This window comes from Toxorhynchites rutilus, chromosome 1, assembly GCF_029784135.1.
Source record: "Toxorhynchites rutilus septentrionalis strain SRP chromosome 1, ASM2978413v1, whole genome shotgun sequence".
Lineage (NCBI taxonomy): Eukaryota > Metazoa > Arthropoda > Insecta > Diptera > Culicidae > Toxorhynchites > Toxorhynchites rutilus.
The window spans coordinates 4,101,217-4,124,179 of record NC_073744.1 but is presented as its reverse complement, the minus strand read 5'-3'; the positions used below and the strand labels follow the sequence as shown (position 1 = coordinate 4,124,179).

The 22,963-nt window shown below is 38.6% G+C and overlaps 3 protein-coding genes across 4 annotated transcripts; 2 read left to right on the top strand and 1 right to left on the bottom strand.

Annotated features, from left to right (window-relative positions):
• The first annotated feature begins 582 nt into the window (after window positions 1-582).
• On the top strand, window positions 583-2,747 carry LOC129762805 (protein nessun dorma-like). Its single transcript, XM_055761344.1, has 4 exons — window positions 583-717; window positions 770-1,011; window positions 1,072-2,128; window positions 2,190-2,747. The coding sequence occupies exons 2-4, from the start codon at window positions 778-780 to the stop codon at window positions 2,585-2,587; spliced, it is 1,689 nt and encodes a 562-aa protein (XP_055617319.1). The 5' UTR covers window positions 583-717; window positions 770-777; the 3' UTR covers window positions 2,588-2,747.
• Window positions 2,709-5,111, bottom strand: LOC129762804 (exocyst complex component 5). The gene is made up of 2 exons (XM_055761343.1): window positions 4,977-5,111; window positions 2,709-4,913 (listed from the first exon to the last, which is right to left on the bottom strand). Exons 1-2 carry the CDS (start codon window positions 5,007-5,009, stop codon window positions 2,802-2,804), a joined length of 2,145 nt encoding a protein of 714 aa, XP_055617318.1. The 5' UTR covers window positions 5,010-5,111; the 3' UTR covers window positions 2,709-2,801.
• Window positions 5,112-9,055: 3,944 nt separating this feature from the next.
• Window positions 9,056-20,631, top strand: LOC129775529 (ras-related protein Rab-1A). Of its 2 annotated transcripts, XR_008742977.1 has the most exons (7): window positions 9,056-9,335; window positions 18,141-18,213; window positions 18,358-18,405; window positions 18,474-18,521; window positions 18,604-18,831; window positions 18,906-19,656; window positions 19,718-20,631. XR_008742977.1 is itself a non-coding variant. In XM_055780371.1 (6 exons), the coding sequence occupies exons 1-6, from the start codon at window positions 9,307-9,309 to the stop codon at window positions 19,098-19,100; spliced, it is 621 nt and encodes a 206-aa protein (XP_055636346.1). In that variant the 5' UTR covers window positions 9,056-9,306; the 3' UTR covers window positions 19,101-20,631. The 2 variants fall into 2 exon arrangements, 1 of the variants encoding a protein (XP_055636346.1); XM_055780371.1 differs by having other exon boundaries at window positions 18,906-20,631.
• The last annotated feature ends 2,332 nt before the right edge of the window (window positions 20,632-22,963 follow it).

Genomic DNA, 22,963 nt, shown 5'->3' with positions numbered 1-22,963 from the left:
TGAGACATCTGGATTTTGTTTTTGAACTAAGAAAATGATGCTAATGTAACCTAAAACTCAAAAACAAAACACGTATATTTTACTTCCGGGCTTTCCAAGGTAGTTCTCACATGCAGGAATCGTGCATTCTTCTACTTGTGTTTGATTGTGCTCTCGAATTTCCTTCTTTAATTCAACCATTGTCAACATTTTTATAGTTTTCACTACTGAAAGAGGTAAATAAATAACATGTTATATATAAAATTGCGCAGAATTAAATTTCTTACAAACTCATCGCAATCAAATAATCTTTTATGATTATGAAATTGTAATTTATGGAAAGAACTACAAACCTGCCATAAGCTCACATGGCAAAATTTAAAACCATCATCACTTTCACCGCAGCGCCACCTAGGTGTAGATTTGTACGTTAGATCGCCAATTGGTAATATTTACCAAAAAATTGGTCATATGTACTAAATTTTCCTCTCAGTGCGGCATCTTGAGATGTTATTACTACACGATTTACCCAAAATAAATTATTCGCCATATGTGTGTAAAATTCACCAGAGGTTCTTTATCATACAACGACATATAGGTAGCGCTGCCTTTGTTTTGATTCCTGATTCAAACAAAACTCGTTACTGTTTTCGCATTGAGCTCCACCACATTCCAAATCGGTACCAATTCACGAAGAAAAATAGCACTTGCTAGGAAATCATCACTTCATCACTTAAGGTAGGTGAGATTAATCGATTGAAGATGTACCATCCATTCATTTGATTCGTAGATAGAGCAATGGAAGTGTTTGAATTCAAGAAGTCGCTCCTCGCACGGCAACAGGAAGCAATGCAAGTGCTCAACGCCCGCGGCCTATCGATTCCTGCAGCAGAAGTGCGCAAGGAGTGGTCCCTCTGCCTCGAAATGGCCATCGAACCCTGCGGTTGGCAAGCGCTCTGGCGAGTCTCACGAGTAATTTGTGAGGACTTGGGCATTAAATTTCCGACCATCGTAACTGGTACAGTCGAAGAAGTATGCGCGATGTGGTTTCGGTAATGCGTACAGGAGATTGACTTTTGATTGCCGTTGTAGGTTTTATTTGACGACCTTAAAGCTATATTTTTGGTAGAATATGTCCAGGACGATGATGTGCATCTCCCGGCGAAACAAATCGTTCCACTGGTAGAACTGTGGCCTCTCAGAGAGCAAAAGGATGAAAACCTCATCATGGATCGCACGGCGGATTATATCGATCAGGTGAGATTCTTCTACGAACAGATTTGGCTTCCTTGGGACAATGACGATGAAAACACGCGAGTTGATTGGGCCAGCAAGCATTTACAGAACAGAATTAGGTTCTACTGTGACTTGAAGAATAAAACCATGTCGAATCGTTTGGCTTCCCATATTTCCTCTCTGCTGATCGAAGCGCGCTATCTTCAGAAGAAGCGAGAGTTGCTCGAGATGGAGTCAGAAGAGGAGGAAGAAGATGAAAATGCGGATGAATTGGCAACTGATTTACTCAAGATCCACCTTCGAATGAATGCGATCAGAAACGATATCGATATTTTGGAGAATCCTGATCCATCTATGAGGGATGTATACGAGAAAGTACATTTTTCTAACGCGAAGAGTTACTTCACAGGATCAGTTCCCAGCGAGCATGGAGGAACGGAAGCTTTCGTCGTGTCACTGATCGGCACTATTGATCGACAAATTGAGTACCTGAATACAGCGAAGTCGTTTATTGCTCAGAATAAACTAGTTCGAATAATCGATTCTCTTCAAAGTGTTCTCAACTGTTTCAATGGCGGGGACGAGGTTTACTTACCGCCTGGAAGACATGCCGTCAAGTTTCTTGATGATCTTGGTAGCAAAGGATCGATGCGAGCAATCAATTCAATTCGATTCGCAGGAACTAACGAGGAAGTTGCTCTGAACACGTCCCAAGATGTAACAGTTATCTGTTCAAGAGATGACGATTGCACACTGCTCTCGATTAGCGGAGATTATTCCTTCGAGAATGTTATGTTTGACTGCACCAACGTCCGGAACGGCATAGTAGTCAAAAAAGGCAATGTGTTCTTCAAAAACTGTTGTTTCATTGGAGATCCCAAACCTGCTGAGAATAAGGGAGTAATAATGCTTGGTGGGTATTGAAACAAATTCCGCATTATTTTCAGTGACTCCTAACCTGAAACAATTTTCAGGTGATTCATCAGTTGCTTTTGAAAATTGCCTCGTGAAGAACTTTTCCACTGGTATCTATACCAACCAAATTTGTAAAATCAAGCTGAGCCACACTGTCATTAAAAACTGCACGAATGGTATTGAAGCTGTGCAGTATTGCAGAATCAGCATCGACTCGTCCAAAATTACAGATTGCAAAAATTACGGAGTGATGCTAGAAATTGACGAACACATTAATGAATCCCGTCAGTATTTCGAGGACTATAATAATATCGAGCGGTCTGAATTAACCTTCCAAGGGACATGTGCGTTCACACACAATGAAAAAGGCAACTTTCTTATCTTCAATGGGTATGATGAGGATATCTTCTTTGATGCAAGCGGTAACAAGCAGAGCCTTGAATGGGAACGGTTCTAGCGAGGTACGTCAGTTAGGAAAACGCAAAAAATCAGAGGAAAGCATCGAAGTATATGACTCTGCGGAAGATTCTATAAGAGAAGCCAATGACTCTGTAAGTAATTAATAATGTATTCAAAACTTCTAAACGAAATATAAATTTATTTGTAGACTATTCACTTCTATTTCTAGTTAATAAGGAATTTTACGATATTGTTATAACATATTTATCTTTTTAAATCGCCCGCTGGTCCGATATGCCTTTGAGGGAGTTCGATATCTTGATAGATTTGTAATCGCTCCTCAACTGTATAAAATTCATTACGACCGATTTATCTAAATAGTTCAGCGTTTCCCCGCCACAAACCTCCTGCAAGTTCTCAACTTTTACGAGCAGCAGGTTGCACAAAGCATGCAAAACATCAAACAGCTGAGTCACCAGAGATGACTGCAAAGGTCGAGCACTCTTCCGGTATTCGTTCACGTCACATATGGCGCACATTGCTCCCGCAGTGTTATACTGAAACTGTTGAAGATGTTCAAAAATTACCCGATGATAACGAACGCCAAATTCCGCCATAACGGCGGTCAAGTTTTCACCATCAATTGTACGCTGCATTAGAGCAATCAATGGATTAATATACTGCACGACAGCTAAGCAAGCGTTCGACGCAACTGTGTCGACATCGGAATCCGGCTTGAAATCTGTCTTCTTCTGTTCGTTCTGGAGATATGTTTTCACCCATCCAAAGATCACATTGAGAGTGCGCTCCAATCCTGTTTCAATTTTATTCTCGATCGATTCAAGATAGAGCCGTTTCTTCTGGATACAATCAGTGTATTGAGGAGTCGATAATACGTTAGGGATCACACTGGCATTATAGGTTTTCTCGAGCAGATGAACGATGGTATTGCACTTTTGTGCCACATCAAAGAAATATATTTGAGGCGTCGTTTTGCACTCGGCAATCGGAATCGCCTGTAACCCGAGATCGAGTGCATAATCGACATGTTCATGAAGAAGGAATCGTAACAAAATATCAACTATTTTCAGAATATTTTTCGGAAGATCCGCTTCCTTCGATAAAATACAACAACGTTCAAGAGCACAGGACGATTGTTGAAGTAGATTTATAGCCAATTCCTCAGACAGGAAAGTCTCTCCACCGTAATCTTCAATCTGGGCTATGTTAATGTTTGCGCGCGTTCCAATAAATGCTTGCATATCTCGCCGCAGCTCGTGGAATCGCTCCACTTGCTTCTTCTGGTGGTTTTTGTTTTCGTAAAATTTACGCAGCTCCAGCTGACATTTTGTCTCCAAACTTCGGCTCTCTATCTCAATATACGTGGCCAAATGGGTCGAGAAAATATTAGCCGTCAATTTTTGCAGAAGATCGTCATCAGCCTCTTTCATAAACTCCTGCAGCTCATTTGATAGCTTTAATGTTCTCGAATACAACTCAAAGAGCGTTTTCAAATACTTATTCTCGTCCTTTCTGTCGTCCAGCTTTGTCTGAACAAACTGATTGATTTTCAACTGATAAATATTAAGAATAAATTTACTCATAACCTGATCCGGAGAGTTGAAAACTTGTTCGATGATTTTATAGTTCTTGTGGCAAAGTGGAACAATACCATCGAATACATCCCGTCCGCCATACGTAACCGCCTGGCTTTGTTCAATGTACACATTGATCACTTGCGAATACCCTTTAAACTGGGACAGAATCGTTGAAATCGCCTTCATTCGCTCGATACTTTCCATCTTCTGTGCCGTGGCAAATTCCTCTATTAGCTGCATTTCAATATCATCATACTTTCCCTCTATTTTCTTTTTAGCATTAGCGAACCGATTGGCAGGCAAATCTTGTGAAATTATATACAGTTTTTGGATGATATCCGCCGCCTCGAACAATTTTGCTTTGTCACTGAATACATCATTCACGATCGGACCCGGTGTCAGAAAGTCCCCCATATGACTCAGAAGCAGCTGTGCCTCGACGGCTCGACTTCTCGGAATGTTCACATTCTCCAGCTGCTCGCCCAAGTGGATGACCTTCCCGGCAACCGAGTTTATCTTCTCGTCAAGCTGATGAAAGTAATCCACCGATATCTGATGTTTCCCTACAAATTTATCGATTGCTTTCACGAATACTTTTTGCTCTTCCTTGAGTGCATCTTCCAGATTGTCGCACTTGCGCTGCTGACGCTCCTGGAGGATCTTCAGATCCTTGATGGTCTCCACAAACGTTTCATACAATAGATCCGGATCGAACTGATCGGAACCGATTTCGTTGTTTGTACGCCAACAGAGCCGCTCGATGAATTCCTCCACCTCGAATGGATCCTGCCGCATTCAATAAATTTTATGCATTGAACTAAATAGTGTTATCAACCTATTGCTACGAACCTGTTCCAGTTCCTCGACGTATTGGGATAACATTCTTCCGACACAGGTGAATCAAATTTGGACAAAGTGTATTCAAAATACACTGATTATTTTTATCCGTGCTATTATGAATGTTGTTTTGATTACCACTAGCCAGTGATGCCAGATGTGAAGAAATGGTTTATTTTGGAGACATTTGATTTACTGAACTGAAAGAACTAGTTCGCCAAAAAAAGTGAACGATCGTGGTAGTTCTTTTTTTAAAGGTAGTTCGCCACACGAACTGATAGCGAGCGAACGGTTTGCGCACGAACTTATTCCGAACGAACTGGTTGGGAGCGATCTGATTCCAAAAGCACTGTTTGCGTATGAGCGCAGCTGAATTAAATATAGGTGGAAAAGTATAACAGTATCGTAATTTATTTACTAGCAAGATACACATAACGCAGGGCTAATGCTATACTCAATTTCGAATTCAAAACAAAATTAAATTTTCGCAGTTTTAAATGCAAAGCTCATTCTCAATTTTATATATTTTTTTTAAATTCCGCGTAGTTTTAATACACTTCCTGTTTATCAGAAAAATTCTAGAGGAAGTTAGGGCGATTCATGAACTAGGTAAACATGAAATCTTTAAGTTGGAAAAACTGTTTTTGCGTTGCTTTTAATCAATTGAGGGCCTATTGCGTGTACGTGTTATCGTGATTGTTTGTGTGATTGATTATTAGTGAAAAATTCGTTCGTGTCGTTCCTGGATTTTTTTTTTCTAATGGTACCTTTATGAAACATGATCTTTCATATAACGTATATTGTATATTGTATATATCTTACATTAAGTTAAACTTTTTTATCTCTACCCTCAATTGTTTCGTAGCTTCCTAAAGCAGTGCTAGAAAATTTCATGAAATCGGATTGTCTGACGAATTTATGAAATTACAACGAGTTTAAGTTTGAGGAACATTATTGCTTTATTGAGGATAATGTGTATGTAGATGTATCCCCAGAGTTATTAGTGTAGGAATAAGTTTCAGAGTGTGAATTTACCCAAGAAAATTTTTGAATCCACAGTCAATATAAAAAGATTTCATATGTAATTTGTTCGTCTGGTTCAAAGTAGAATAAACTATAATGATGGGGCTATGATGAATATATCTATAACCGTTCTAAATATAATAAAAATTAGGAAAAAATCAACAAGTCTTCCACTGCTGATATGTTTTCCTCATTTGTTGAGTAAAGATTTATTCCAAAGCATGTATGATGAATTCAGTGAAAATTTTAATATTGATTTCTCTGCAATTGACTGTAGAGATGCTGTAGGTTTTTCGGAAAAAATATAAACGATCAAAAAGTCAGGCGAAACCATACCATTCTTTTACATATCCGGTCTTCGCCCGAAGGAAGGTATACTCGATTTCTGGTGGGATTTGGAATGGATTCTGTATTATGAACTACTACCAAGCAACCTGTTTCTCACATGTATGGCTCGCAGCAGTTTTCGACGAGGAAGCAAACATGTTCTGGGAGAATAGAATATTTAAGCTGTGTGAAAGATTGTGAAACAGAACTATGGATATAAAATTAAATTATAATGCTTTGATTGAAAATGATGTTTTTGTTTTCCCAAAAATCGACATTAACTTTTCGGACAGCCCCATATTTGAGCTATCCTGATTTTTATTTTCATTCTTCCTGATTTTTTTTCAAATTATAGTTGGCAACTCTGCTGTAGCTCTGTAGCACTGCAACTTCACTGCTCCTCAGCTCTTCAAGTCCGCAACTGTTCAGCTCCTCTGTTCTTCAGCACCGCTGCTTTTCAGCTCCGATATGACTTGAAGAGCTACGATTCTTTTACCATTTACATTTTTTGACCATTTACAGCATTTACATCCTTATTTAGACTTTTGTACTTCCATTCTATTTTAAGCCAATTACACACAAATATCGGGATTACAGCGTTTGCAGAACAAAATAATGCGGTTGATTCTAAAATGTAATAGGTCCAATTCCTCATCTTTGATGCTGGACGCTCTGCTTTGGTTATCCGTGAAGCAAAGAATTGTTCATTTAACTACGGTGTTCGTTTTTAAAGTAGGTAACGATTTCTGTCTCGATATTTGTGTGATCGAGTTGAAACAGGAAGTAATTTTCATAGATATAACACTAGAAACGCGAATGAATTAAGAACACCTTATTTCTTGTCATGTGCTACACAAAATTCGTTATACTTGAAAGGAATAAATGTATTTAACTCGATGCCAAGACATATTACATGCGCAACAACACTTCAAGAGGCACTGTTTTTCACACATTAAAGCTGTATTTTCGTAACAGTCGAATAACGTTTTTTGAATTTTTTGACCAAGAGCTTATTGTGAACAGTTTATTGTTGTTTTTAATACTTTTTTTTTCAATGAACACTGTACCTGACGAAGTTTTTTGAACGGATTTCGCTGTTTTTTGTTTTTCAATATTACTTTTTTAAGAATTTGGATTTACCAGTCATGGTCTTGGTAATGATGAACTATTTTAATTTATTATTTCGTTGTTTACTTTTGTAGTAGTATTTTAAAAAAAACTAAAAGCAGTCTACAAAAGTTTGTGCCACGCGCGTGTTGCTTATATATAAAGGATATAAAATAAAAGTTTTGTGAAGTTCGGTCTAGGATTTTTTCGTAAAGCAAAATTTACGGGATACTCATTGTCTATTCAAAACTAGGTTGGCGGTTGGACTTGTGCTCTGGTGAACCAATTAGCTACAAGGGTCTTATCGGAAACGTATCGGCTCTGAGGCGGACAAGACTGAGTATTGACTTCTCTTTTGATAATGTAATAATTTTTTTTAAATTTATATTTGCAAGTGAAATCAGTTCGTTTTTTTTTTGTTAAACTCATTTCATCAAGCCTGAGAAGCACTGCTTGATTCATTAACACTAAACCTACCACGAGGGGTCTAATGACCCATTTTAAACTTTTAGTCAATTTTTTTTGCAAATTACATTGTCACAACATAATTTACCTACACTACTTTTCTTAAAACATACATCGAATGTATTTTTCAGTGTTTACTCCTCTCTTGTTATTTTTTTTACTGGGAAATATATGCAATCTGTTCTAACTACCGCAACGGGTTATTTGACCGTGCAAACATTTATATGATATTAGAAAGATTTGTATTTGTGGTTGTGATACAAAACCATTGCATTACACATTTTTGGTATTGCTTTATATATTTTGCTGTATTTGTGAATGAATAGTGAATTAATTGTATTGCTGACTATTCAAGCAAGCTAACAGTAACCATTCGAAGCTACAGTGCTATTTCACGTGTCAAAAATTATAATTTCATTATTTTAGTAATAATTGCTATCCTAAACTGTCGAAATATACAGGAGGATTATGGTATGCCACGTTTCTCAACAAAACTATATAAATCGAGTCATTTTTCACTAACTATTCATAAAAAGTCACTTGACTCGGTATACATGAAACGTCGGTAGGTTTAGTGTTAAACCTTTCTGTCTATAAAAGCATTTTTTTCTTACAGAAATAGTTGCTAACTACAATAAGTTACATCTTATTCGACATGCCGAGGCACCACTCAGTGTCGCCTTGGAGGCGATTTCGACCTGTAATCGGACATTCGCGATGGCAGTAGTACAGTGTCGACGTCTGGTAGCGACTTTCAATGTGTGGCCAAAATCTGGGCCCCGAACTCGATGTTTACAAAAATGTCCAATTAGATGTAGGAATGTCCAATTAGACGTGTCGCATTACATGTCTTTCCAATGTATTACATATTGAATTAGATGTAACTTACTGCACTATTAATAAAGACCTATATGTTATAAAAATACGTAAGAAGCAATTCAGGGATGTGGGGAGGACGTTTTGAGATCCAAAAAATTCTAGATGTGCGGAAGATTAGTTGCTCCTGACAGAGTGTTAAGATGAAGTGATTTATTTGAACAGATCCTGAGCGGATGGGACATCTCTAATTAAAGCCCAGTGCAAAAAAGGCTGGCGACTCACTTGACACTCCATCGAACAACGAGTGACGTTCGTTTCAGTGCGTTTCGGTTGGCAACGGCTGTCGTCGTCGTCGTGTCAGAGACTCAAAAAGTATTCGTTCCGTCAGTCGCAAAGAAAAATCTCCATCGCGAAGTGTCTTGAATTTATATGGTTAGTGTTACGCTGTGAGAGAGAAAAAGGAGAAAAAAACTACTGATATTGCTGCTGTCTCAGAGAGAGAAGTGGAAAAAGGTGGATCAATTTAGTGCAGAATCTTTACGTATCGTGTGGCCTATAGTGAGGATATATTGTTCCAGATCGGCGAGTTGTTAAATAAGAAATGTCCGCATCCGCGATGAGCCCCGAATAGTAAGTGTTCCACCAGCACCAGAGTCTAGAATTTTTGTTTCACTAACCATTTTTCCACATCCAACACAACACCTCTCCGCTTCCGATACACTCCTGTTCCATTTTTCATCGTCGCTCTCATTTTGCTTAGTAATAATGATGACGACGTCTGCTGCTCTTACGTTGTTCGTAATCATTTAAAGAATGCAATATTTTGAATTCAATCGTGGTAGGAGATGAGAACCGATTTTCCGAACACTAACAGTGTCACGGAAAGACGCAATAAAGATGTTTTCTCCTGGTTAGCGAAATCATCAATTTGCTTAGCAATCGATTTTGATTTCACTTTGTCTGCCCCCTTCCGTTCATGTATTTCGGAGTTCCTCTCAAGAGAGAGAATGAACCATCATACATAAGACAAATGACCATGGGCGTACGTTTTCTAATGCTCTGCGTTCCAGGAACAAGGATTTAGGCCTATCAGAAGTGATAAGCTTTGCTTTACTGTTGCTAATCATATCGAACAAAGGAAATTCCAGAACGCAGCTGATTCGCTGCATAAGTCATTATTGCGACTCCTCCACCATTGTTGATCACATCCCCAGTTTGTATGTGTGAAATAATGAGTCACTATCATGTTAAAACAACGATTGAGCTGTCACCAGTAACCTCATATCTACAAATGCTACCGTCAGTAATCTTTCTCCATTCATTGTTTTAAAAACTAGAGGGTGGTTGCGAACCGTTTGGCGGGGACCAAATAAAACAAACCAACACCAGTGTTTCTATTATTCCTGAGGATGGCACGGTGTATGATTACCCTTCGCACCGATTCGTTCGTCGCGTATGCAGTAAATCGCAACATGTATTATCGATTGAAATTCAAATGGGATCATCCCTTATTATGTTGTCTTCAGGGAAGGTGTTGGAATTGGAAATTGGCGCACACAACGCAAAACAGTGTTTGTGCTCGGTTATTTTGTTTACTTTATCTGCTCGAAGAGGCGAGAATCTGAACCACGCACGGATAATTGTGGGTCGGAGTCGAAGGTAAATGTATTTCATGCAACATCGCTTCGCTTTGAGTTCGTGTAATTGTTAAATTACAATACATACAAAACACAATCTTATTGAGAATTTAACAACATATTCAACCATTGCATGAGATTTAACGTTTATATAAATTTCAACAGAATTCTCCGAAGACAATCATCCATCAATCATCGATACTTAGGCGAAACAAGGAGTTGAAGCTGAATATTGCTGAAAGATACCCCATAGTCGACACAGAGAATATACTTCGCGTATGAATGGACACTTATATCCATAAATAAATATCACAAAACGGAAACGAGCGAAAGCTAAAGGCGTTTAGATACATATTAAGCCGCTCAAGAAACCAAAATCAACGCTCATTTTTAAGGCAGGTAGTCTAAATTCTCTCCTATGGGATGCGTTCAGACCTACAGACTTGATGAGAAAACAAAGAATCTCAACATCATGGTGTGAGCTGATATTCGCAGTAGTTTCAGATCAAAAACGTGTGTTGTATCAAAACATCGTTTTTAGTTCCGACAATTTATAGTTTCTTGCATCTTCTAGTCGTACACAATTGGTATGATACTCTTCTTTAAAATGTTGGCAATTAGATCATGCTTTTCAGAAACAACAACAGCGTTATGTGGCAAAACTAGACTATCAGTTGTATACGACCAATTTTAATGTGAAACTCGATTGCATTCTAAGGTGGGAATACTTCCTCAACGCTGAGGGTTTTAACAAAATCCCAACAGAAGTGGAACTACAAAGGACTTGGGATATATATGACAATTTCAGATTGATAAGGCGATTGCTTTGTGCCTTTTCTGTCAAGAGCTCGACCTTACGCCACTTGAACGAGGAATTAAGAAGATTCTATCTAGTTTAAAGGTTCAATCATTTCACTCACTAGAGCTATAATTGTCTTCTCTGCATTTTCTTGCACAGTCGCTTACAGTTGGTAGATGAATTCCGGCTTATCATTCCCTGTGATTTTTCACAGCAGTCACAGCTCGTATTCGTGATTGTACTTCTGCATTACTTTGGCGAAAATACATATCACTTTACCTATATGCAAGCAATGCTGAGCAGGAGTCGTTATTAAAGAATATGATTTTCTGATCCAAACCATCGTTATTCAGTGAACTTCTTTATCATTATTCTGGTGGCTTCTTTCCGTTCATAGAACACCCTATTTTTCCTCAATATTTTTAAGAATAAGTCAATTATTTGTACAGTTTTGCTCATAAAAGACGATTATTGTTTATTTTCATCGATTTCATTCTAAAAATGTATAAATTCATTTTTTTTTCTAAGTAATTCAAATATGTGGAATCAGGGTGGACATTCGTTTAGCCGCATCCTAAAATTTCAATAAATGAAAATTTGTAGGCAAATTTCGAGTCCAAACGGTAGCTAATATTCAGTACGTCCACCTCCATTTCGGATCACTTTGAAAACTCGATTTGGCATCGAGTCAGACAGCTTTTAAAATGTTGCCATATTGATTATAGCCCAACATTCCTCAATTACTGCCATCCGTTTGCATAGACCATCTCGGCAAAGATTCTCCATAGGTTCTCTAGGGGATTGCAATCGACTGCCAGCAGATCATTCAAGAAGCAGAATGTCCTCAGCAAACCATGCCTTCGATTACTTGGAAACGTGGATCTATGCAAAATCCTGCTGAAAAAAAACACATCCTCGGTAGCGTTATTCTCAATATGGCCAATCAAAACGTCCTCCAGTAATTGAAGATACTTTTCGGAGTTCATTCGGGTGAAAATGAAACAAATGAGAAGCTTGCTGTGATAGGAAACGGCTCCCCACACTGTCAAACTTCCGCCCCTAGAGTTTTGCTTCCATCTTACGACATGCCGTTGACTTAAATTGTACCAATAGCAACTGTAACAGTCCGGACCATCCGAATTGATCTTTTTTCGTAGGAAAATACAACATTTCTCCATACTATTTTCCATTCCATGTATGAGATGGTTCTGCTTATGGGCGGCGGTCAGTTTCAGCGTCCCTTGAGGTTTCTTCCACATGATGTTTGGTGACTCATTCAAGATGTGCGCAATACGCCTCTTCGTTACTGGAACAACCGATTCTGCCCTCATGTATGAGCGGGACATCGTTTCCTGGTTGCTTCGTGTCTTATTCGACCTTTAAGACGCAAAGTAACTTTGGTGTTCCCATTTGTTGGTCGTTATATCCCATATTTCTGGCACTATTTAAAGAAATTCCTTACCACTTTCTCAGATAGACCAATTTTTGTTACGATCGAGCGATTAGAAAACTTTTGTTCACTAAATATCTTTATTATTTTCCGCCCCTCTTCCGTCAATAGAATACCTTTCGCTATTCCTTTAAATTCTACGTAAATCACTAATCTGACCAACTTCTTATGTTGCACATCTAATATTTAACTCGTAAATTGAACATTCCCAAGTATTTTTTTTACAAAAACACAGATAAAGGATTGGTGATTATGCGAAAACTCGATTTTTATGCCCTGCGGCCGAACGTATGTCTCGGGAAAAAAACGACCGTCGAATGTTTATATCCACCGATGCCGCCTTGTGTGTGTGATTGTGACGCACGTCCTTTCAATGAAAGTGACTTAAATATTCTATCACTACAGCAAATAAGTATCCCGATAAAAAGAACATTCCTTGTTGTTTTGTAAGTGTTTCAAGTATTTTTTTCAAGTGCGGCTAAACGAATGTCTATCACTGTAGCAGTTCTGTGTAACTTCGCAGCAGTCTCTGAAGTCAATGAGAGAAAATTAGCGGGAAAAGTAATACAAATAGAGCATATAATGCTATACAATGGAATATCAATGGGCTCCTTTCACATCGAGATCAGTTGCAGACTCTCCTTGCTAAGTATCAACCAACAGTGGTACGATTACAAGAAACCAACACGTGGGAACATCAAATTACGGCAAACTATCTTGGAACACCATACCAACTCCTGCTGAGTCCTTGCTCATCCTCCGGTAGGCTAGGAACGGGCCAGCAAATTCCCATGGAAAACAATTTCAGATTATAGCATCACTATCCAATTATAGTTGACATACCTGGAACTCCAGTAGAACCCCAATTTCGCAGAAAATGGATCTACGATAGAGCCGACTGGGAACATTATGAAAATATATGCAACAGAACTTTAAATCCTCTGCAACCACTCACCGTAGAACAATTTACTCATATTATCACATCCGCACCGAAGCAAGCTTACCCAGAACCAGCGGAAAACAGGGAGCTAAGACAATTCCTGGGTGGAATCCTGATGTAGAAAAAGCCGCAGAAAGAAACTACGCGCACTTCGGAGAATTGTTGACGATGACTCACGGAAAGCTGAAGAAATCCGAGCATTTCAAGCCACTCGTTCAGTGAGCCCTAAAATTATTTGCGGAGCAAAATTGAAAAGCTGGAAAAATTTCGTGAAGATCATAAACACTCAAACTCCTAGCAGTCAAGTATGGACAAGATTCAACCAACTTTTTCGATGGATGAGCTGTTATGCGCTCTGGATCGTGGAGGAGGATCATCTACAGGGAATGATGACATCAGTTATCCACTTTTAAGAAGACTGCCGTTCTCAGCAAAGCTGTCACTGCTCAAGCTATGCAACCAACTGTGGAAAAGCGGAACATTTCCGGGCGAATGGAAATAAGGAGTAGTTATTCCGATTCCAAAGCTAGATAGAGATCGGAGCAAAGCAGAGGGCTAGTGGTCAATTACCCTGCTCAGCTGTTCAGGGAAAATATTCGAACGTCGGCTCGTCACTGAACTTACACCATTGGTAAACTTGGTCCCCGTCACCATGCCTTCCGCGCGGGTAAAGGTGCCAACACTTACCTGGCAAAGTTGGAAGTACTACTAAACCACAACGAGCGCCAGCATGTAGAAGTAGTATCACTCGACATCTTCAAAGTTTATGACACTACGTGGAGACCGGCAATCCTTCAGACACTGACATCATGGAATATATCCGGACATTTGCTGAACATCATCATCAGTTTCCTCAGCAACAGAACATTTCGAGTTGCAACTAATGGAGCTATATCAAGCATTCGTGTCGGCGTGCAACAAGGTTCTACAGAGGTGCGGAAGGTGCTGTTACGAAATGCAGTTATTAAAGTTACCAACTGGACAACTAGTGTTGGATTTTCTATTGCTGCAGCAAAATCAAAATCATTGCACATTTGTAATATGAAACATACGAAGCGAAGCCGGACCATCAAAGTTAAAGGTACTCGGATTCCATGTGTGAGAAAGTTACGGATTCTTGGGATACTACTAGACGCAAAAATCATTCTTCTTCAACACTTCAAGGAGATCAAACACAATTGCGATCGTAGATTGGACATACTCCGAATACTGGGATGTCGTCTAGTCAGAAGCAGTCGTTCAACCCTTCTAAACATAGGGTCAGCTATTGTACGGATTAGACTTCACTAGTATCAACTTAGATGCAATGGAACGCATTTCATCAACAACGTACAATGAAGTAATAAGACAAGCCTCAGATGCGTTCAAAACTACCCCAATTCACTCCATTATGACTGAAGCAGGTTGTCTACCATTTCGTTGGATACAGCGCCCGTCGAGCAATTGCATGCCGAATCGACCCGCCGCTGACCCGATCCTCTCCGATTTTTTTTAAACTTGGTTTTCGGAAAGCCCATCTAAATTAACAAAGTTTGACGTATAGTAGTGCCGTGTCAGACTCCCTAAAATAGAGATATAAATTTTTTTAAATTTATGAAATTTCAATACTTTGTGAAATCGTGACCATTTAAGGAAAGTAATATGAATAATGGATTCTACATGCGATTCAATTTGAAAAACTATATATAACGTTTTATCTTAGGACTAACTTTTTGGAATGGTCCAAGGAAAAAAATATAGGAGGTTGTGTCCAAGTCACGAAGGCATTGTTGACGTAGAACTAAGCTGTTATTTTATTCAAGTCGCTTGTTAATAACTTCGGATATTATTTTTAGAATGCCACGAAATTTCAGAAATAACTGTTTAGTAAAATGGTTTGGTCGCCCTGAAATGGTTTTTTATTGTAGAATCAGTTGATGATAATTGATTGGTGATACATTCTTGCCCTCGCAGAAAAATACACAAACAGATCGCATGTCGCACTTTGTTTCATGTCAATGCGTTGAATATTTACCTAGAACTCTATTCCGGTGGCCTTTTTCGCAATTGACATACACTCGGCTACAGGCGATTATATACTTGTTGCTCCGACACTATTATTCCATATCTCATCATGCTTTGGAATCTCAGTGGAATCGCACCTCTAGACATCGTTCGTACATCGTAAACCATCCAGCACCAAACAAGCGTTCAATATAACATGCATACCGAGCCATACATTGGTGGCTTGAAGCGATTAGGAATATAAACACTTCATTTCATTTTGCGCTGTTCTCAAAAGATACGCTTCTGTTAATATTACTAGCCTCGAAAAAGGTTCCATTACATTTTCATGCTCAAGATAAGCGCAGCTGTTATCCTTAGTGGAAAAAGTTTTGATACCGGCAAACGAAACCAAATCACATACAAAATTCTAGAACGAATTTACTTTCTTGGTGACTAAATAAATGAAATAATCTCTGTCTGTTAATCTCAATAACCACGAAAAGAGTTGCATTGCTTCATTATGATCAAGATAAGCGCAAATGCCATCCTTGTTGAAGTCAGTTTTGCGATTGGCACGCGAACCCAAATAGCTCACAACATTCCAGCATGACATCATTATGGTTTAGCTTGATATTCCTCAAATAATTATGTGGCGCACAACCTTAACGCCTGCTTCGCCATAGCGTTAGTTCGATGAATTGATGCAATATCAAAGGCACCAACGAAGCCCTTATGATGACGGAAACAAGCGATGCTAACTACTTCGAATAAAGAAAAAGTCTGAATATTTGCCTCTGCAGGGATTAATTATTCATACTCTAGTGCAAATATTTCTCTTCCGCTAACTCCCTCTTTGTTTGTATTTATCATCGCGGCTGCATAATTTGCACCACCAAACAATCGTCCATCGTAGCATCAAAATATAAGATGATTGTTGCATCGCGACAGTGCCAATGCACACGGGAGCAGGTACAAATGGGGTTTTAGCGTAGCGAAGATGCTATTTACACATACAAGCTATGAAGCACGCACACACACACACAAAGTCATATATCGATGGCTTGAAGCAACTAAATATACACACACTTATCTTCGCTTTGCGCTCTTCTCAACAGAAGCCCTTTCTATCAATATTTCCGGTCTCGATTAGCTTAACTTTCATCCTTGGTGGAGATAGTTTTGCTACTTATTATCTTATTATACACTTCACTAGATTTTTTATATTTTTCCTTAAAAGCTGTGTTTTTTTTTTACATAACATATCCAAAAATCAGAGAGGCGTTTTTTCGTTTTCGAGTTATGATTTAAAAAAACCCGACAGTTCGAATATCAATCATTTCCTCTTTTTTCAAAAATGAGTTTTCTCAAAAAATCCTTACGTTTGAACTACTAGACCGATTCATATCATCGATATATCAAATTGAAGAAAATGAGTCAGGCTTCTTTGGAAGAACATTGCACGAAAAAGTCATTTTTGAATAATAGGGGATTTTTTGGGATCGTCCTAAAATGGATATGGACACCTTAATGAAAAAATAAAAATTACTAAGGGTGGGTTTAGACTAGTGATATATTCGTGTGAAGAAATATGATGAGATTTATAGAAATCGCATTAACCGTTTACACTAGCGCGAACTTATATAATGAATATATTCATACTTTCGGTGAATTTATTCACTTGAAGTAGAACTGCATCCAACTTTAATAATTTCTCACCAGTGAGAAATTCACCAGCGTTTACATATGCCTGAATTTATTCTATGCATTTTATTCATATATACCTCGAAGAAGTGTATCATATATATTCTCACCCGTTTACATCTATTTTCAGGTGAATAAATCCATCTATATAGATCTCCCTAATGTAAAACCGCCATAATATTTTGCGATAGTTTTCACGAAAATCTAAGAACCACTATAGCGGTGGGCAATATATAGATGATAGATTTTTTTCAAAAATCATAACAAGGTGTTAATTCTTAATTACAAAAAATAGGAGAAATGCATCGGAAGTCGTTCCTTAGACATAGCAAACAACATGCAGTATTTACCGATCTCTCTAGCCATTCCCGGATAATTGATCTAATTTGCTTTTGATATCCCCAAACGAGAGAGAGAGAGGCCAACCCCACCACCGTCGTCTAGCATGCAACGTAACAGCATAATCGTATATGCTGCTATCTCTCCCTTTTGCTTGTGCCTCTCTGAGGTTACGATATTTCCCCCTCTTCGAAATCGCCACACGGCACAGCACTTTAATCGTGTCACTATTCGATTTGAAGAGCCTAGAACCAAACCCAAACCGACAAGCCGTGCCCATAGAGAACAAGGGAAAGAGTGTGAGAGTGATGGAAAGCAAACACTGTGCGAATACTATTAGCATATACATTTTCATCCATTCTACCAGATCCATTATTGGCGTCTAGTCAGCGAATTTTGGTCTCTTGTTATGTTGCTGTTTTGCTGTGCTGTCCGGAAAAGCTTTGGTCACCAAATCCTTGGGTAGAGCAGCTTGTAATCGTTTCCATTTCAAAACAAACCTTTTGCGGGGATGAGGGATAACCCTAAGAAAAGCGTATCGAATCATTATAAGTAATCTTATCCCATTACTCTCTACTTTCAGCGATTATCTATTCAAATTGCTGCTGATTGGCGATTCGGGCGTCGGAAAGTCTTGCCTTTTATTGAGATTTGCTGTGAGTATATTTGGAGTGTCCACCGCACTCTCTAATCAGTTTTCAATGAGCTAATCTGTGACGATTTTACTCCTGCTCCGCCCGTCGAACGACGAATGATGTCGAACATCTCCTGGCATTCAATGGGAATTCTTCTGGCAATAGGATGATACGTATACGGAGAGCTATATCAGTACAATTGGTGTAGATTTTGTGAGTATTTGTGGAGTCCGCTCATGTTAACAATCAATGTGATATTTTGTTTCATTTATTTATAACAGAAAATTAGGACCATTGACTTGGATGGCAAAACGATCAAACTGCAAATTGTGAGTTGTAATCAAATCAAGTGATGAGATATAAAAAAAAGTATTCATTCGGCTAACACACGATTGCTAATGTATCTTCCAGTGGGACACGGCTGGCCAGGAGCGCTTCCGTACGATAACGTCGTCGTACTATCGGGGCGCACACGGTATCATCGTGGTGTACGACTGCACCGACCAGGAATCATTCAACAACGTCAAACAATGGCTTGAGGAAATCGAGCGCTACGCATGTGAGAACGTCAATAAGCTGCTGGTAGGCAACAAATGTGATCTGCAGACAAAGAAGGTGGTGGACACGACCACGGCTACGGTGGGTTGTCCTTATTTTGCCCATACAAATACCATTGAAAAAAAAACCTAATTAATTCACTCTTCTTCCGTTAGGAATACGCGAATCAGCTAGGTATCCCATTTCTGGAGACTTCCGCCAAAAACGCCACCAACGTGGAGCAGGCATTCATGACGATGGCGGCAGAAATTAAGAATCGCGTAGGTCCACCGTCCAGCGCCCCGGAGGCGCCCAGTGCCGTCAAGATTGACAAAGGCCGCAACGTCGAGGCCAAGTCCGGATGCTGCTGAACAGCTTTTGTTTGTTCTATTTCTCTTGTACATCTCCCCCTCCAAACAAAAAAAAACAAGAAACAAAGTGGAAAAAGCGTTTTGCAGCAAAACGGCAAAAGGCTTCTGCTTTATCTACTTCTTTGAAACTACTATTTTACACAACTATTACTACCCCTACCGAACCATTTCCTCTTCATTGTGCAACACAAGAATAACAACAGAACAGAGCAGTGCTGCTTGCCGCGTTTATCGTCGAGTAATTCTCATCACCTAGCAGCAGTGAAAAAGAAAAAAAATTCTTATAGAAATCAATAAACAGAAAAGAGAAACAGAAATCAGTTCAATATGATTCAACAGATATCTATCCATGGAAACCACATGTGCGACACGGAGAGATTGCGGAAAGTTGGTGGAAATAAATGCTAACATAAGAAGAATATTATTCACTAGAGGAAATACTTTTACTAGAGAGAACCAACCGGGAGAAAAGAATAGTCGATTTGTAATAATGGATGAAAGGTCACAAGAGTTCGGAAAACACATAATACACACACACACACACACACACACGAAGGTAAAATTTAAATAAATTAACAAAGAAGTTCTAATTTTTCTAGACCAACATGTGGGAGAAGGTATTTCTTTTTCAAGGAAAGAAAACTTCTCCGGCAAGTGAACAAACACGGCGACAGTTGGTTTTCATTTCATTCTCGATCGATTGATTGAACGGGGAGCGTTAAGTGGAAATTTGTGCACGACCCAAGTGTGTTTGGGTCACAAAGAGCAGACACGAATATGACCATCAATCGTGCAGGAACAATGCTTGAACAACTTCGTGTGGAACTCTCGCCGCCTGTTCGCCTGTTCACCATGTACCAATTTCTCAAATATTTAAATTGGTGATTCATAAGGTCGCAAATTCCATAGCAGTAGCGAATTAGTTGAACCCACTAATCCATTTTAATATAAATAAATGAATATTATTCTTCATTAGCTTTTTGGTCTGTGAGAAGTAAATAAAACATATACACTATAATGGTAGGCGAAACAGGAGAAGAAACAATTTTTAGGGTTTTAGTTAGATTTATTCGTGACGGTATAGTGAGCAGATTCTTTTGTGTTTACTATTTTAGTCGTATGCAAAGAAATGAAAACGTTATATTGGATGTATTTATCGTATACTGGTTAATTGCCGCTTTTTCGATTTCGATTTAGTCTTCTTTCTTGATATCCTCTGTATTTTCGTTTTGTTCTTTTAGGCAGCCTATTTGTACGAATCGTTTCGCTTACAGCAAAGGAAACAAAACGTTAATTGATAACATCAGCACTTCTAATACTATCGTATATATATTTTATAATCTTTACCGTTCTATTGAGGAAATAAAAAAGAAGAAGGTAGCATTGATTGATTGATTGGATCAGCGAGTGAGTTAGCTCGTATAGTAGAAACAAGAATATAAGCAGAAACTTACAACAACCAATACAACACACGGACTCCAGAGGAATACGGCAAAGAAAAATTCGTGAATAAAAATCTTTAAAATACTTAGCGGAAGTGGTTTCATTTTCATGATTTGCTTTGTAGATTTTATCGGTACTACATGTTGTTCAATCTTCTATCTATATATACAAATACAGTAAACATTCACTAACTGGGCGAAAAGGGAAGATCAGTTATCGACATTCGCGTTTTAACTGGTCTGGCATGTTAAACGTCAAATAAGCGTCAATTAATGGTTTAATTCGCGTTGATCATGAAATTGGATAAACTAAAGGATTCCAATGGGAGTTTCGCATTGAGTGCGACAACAGGTATGAAATATAATTTGAGGAAATTATTTTTCTGTAGTTTAATCAATGTTTTCGTCATGCGAAAATAATGTCATTATTTTTGTCCAAGGACCAGTTAACGTTCGCCCAGTTAAAAAGCAGACCAGTCGAACCAGGACCAGTTAGCGAACGATTACTGTAATCCCAATTTGAATCTCCATCCCCTATTTGTAATCGCGATTTAAGTGTTTTCGTTTGAACAATACAAAAATCAACCATTGTTCGTTTTTCTAACAGAACGAATTTATTTACGTTGTTAAATGACAGATGGCGCTACGTCTGCTTCTACGAACTTTCATCCATACATGCGCAAGTAACCTCAGTTCTTCTGAAGCCAGGCGCATCGCTGGCGAGCTGGAAGCCTTGAGTGAGCATAATGAATTATTGAAATACTTCAAATTACACTTGGTAGAATTCACAAAATCACAATCACGCTATTATTATCAATCCAGCTGGTGATGGGAGAGCACGTGTGTAGATGTAATGCGCAAGCGTTGCTGGAAACATAGTAGGCAACTGTACAATGACACGAGAAAATGTGCTTCGAAGAAAAAAAACAAAAGGGGGTCCATGGGGAAGAATACATTTTCTTGCGAGACGCTATCATGAACAAAGCCGATACAGCCTTGCTATTGGCAGGGAAAAACTCAATGCATTGTCATGACATAACAGCGCGTGTGTTCAAACAAAAAATGAAATCTGGTCAGATTCGGTCCCACTTATTGCGGGATGTATTCGGTTGAGTGGAAGAAGCGAGGATCCACACAGTTTTAGTTCGTGTGTCCACAACATACGTTCTGAGGAAATCGATAGTGTAATTATCTCAGAAATTCCAGACCTGTTGCAACTTTGCGTTCTACAATTGGTTCGACTCAAGTTCAATGGAGTTGTGCAAACGTGGCAGCATTGCCACGCAATTCGACATTGACAATATTGAGCTCCGTGTTTTATTTCTGTGAAGCAAAAATGGTAATGGATATCCGTGTGGAAAAAAAACGCTTTTAAAACAAAAATTTCAAATGAAAATATGTTCTACATATTGATTAAGTATTCTATATAAAAAAGTAACACATTTTCTGCAATTTGAGAAAAATCTTGAACGAAAATTGTGTGATAATTTAATATTATGGATATAGTTTTGGTGGAAATGCAAGGAAATTCATAGAATAAAAAGTAAAGTTAAAATCAGAACTATGTCTTCTATGTATTCAAACAACATCGAGTGATAATTTTCATTCAAATTTCAACAATTCAAAAATGCTTCCGGGTCTGCTAATCTTATAGAGAGTAAATTGCTCCACGAATACGGATGAATTATTTTGAGGTTTTTTTTTCTGTGACAAGGCGAGGTTGTCATTCGCCATAAGTTCATTCGCCGCGCGGAATAAAGGAGACTGTGCGCGTTCGACCTTGTTCGCAAATAAGGCCCGTTGTAATATTTTGGTGGAAGAACAAGGGAACCGATTACCTTGAGCAGATAAAAAAGGACAGGACGAATGTAAGTAAAAACGTCGATGAGACGGTTGTACAAATCCTAATGAGGGACATTAGCAGGGAAAGGGAAAAGGTACGATCATCGGCTAAATCTACAGGAACCTAAATATGTGTTCATGTTACTTGTCTCTTGCAATCCTAAGAAATGTCAAGGTCGAAAAATAATGACTTTTCGTGATTTTTTTCGGGTGTTATGAATGAAATGAAGTATTCGGTTATATTGGTTATTGTTTAAGGTATATTTGAAAATGTATTATTACGCTGTTGACAGCTGGATGCGTAGATGCTGTCTAAAAATCGGTACTTTATTGGTGGTATCGGTTCTGAAGCAACGAGGTGACGCAGGATTAAATTCTAATGAATATTTTGAAGCTCTAGGACAATACCTAAAGCGTTCCTTAGGCGATTCGAAAAATTGACAAAATGGCGCCCATTTTTTGTCAAAAAATATTTATTTTTCATGAAAATCGCTGTTTAGAAGCTCATAAAAAAACGAAAGAATGAGATATCAAACAACGGCTATGTAACGCTTTAGGACGCTTCGATGAACACCTGAA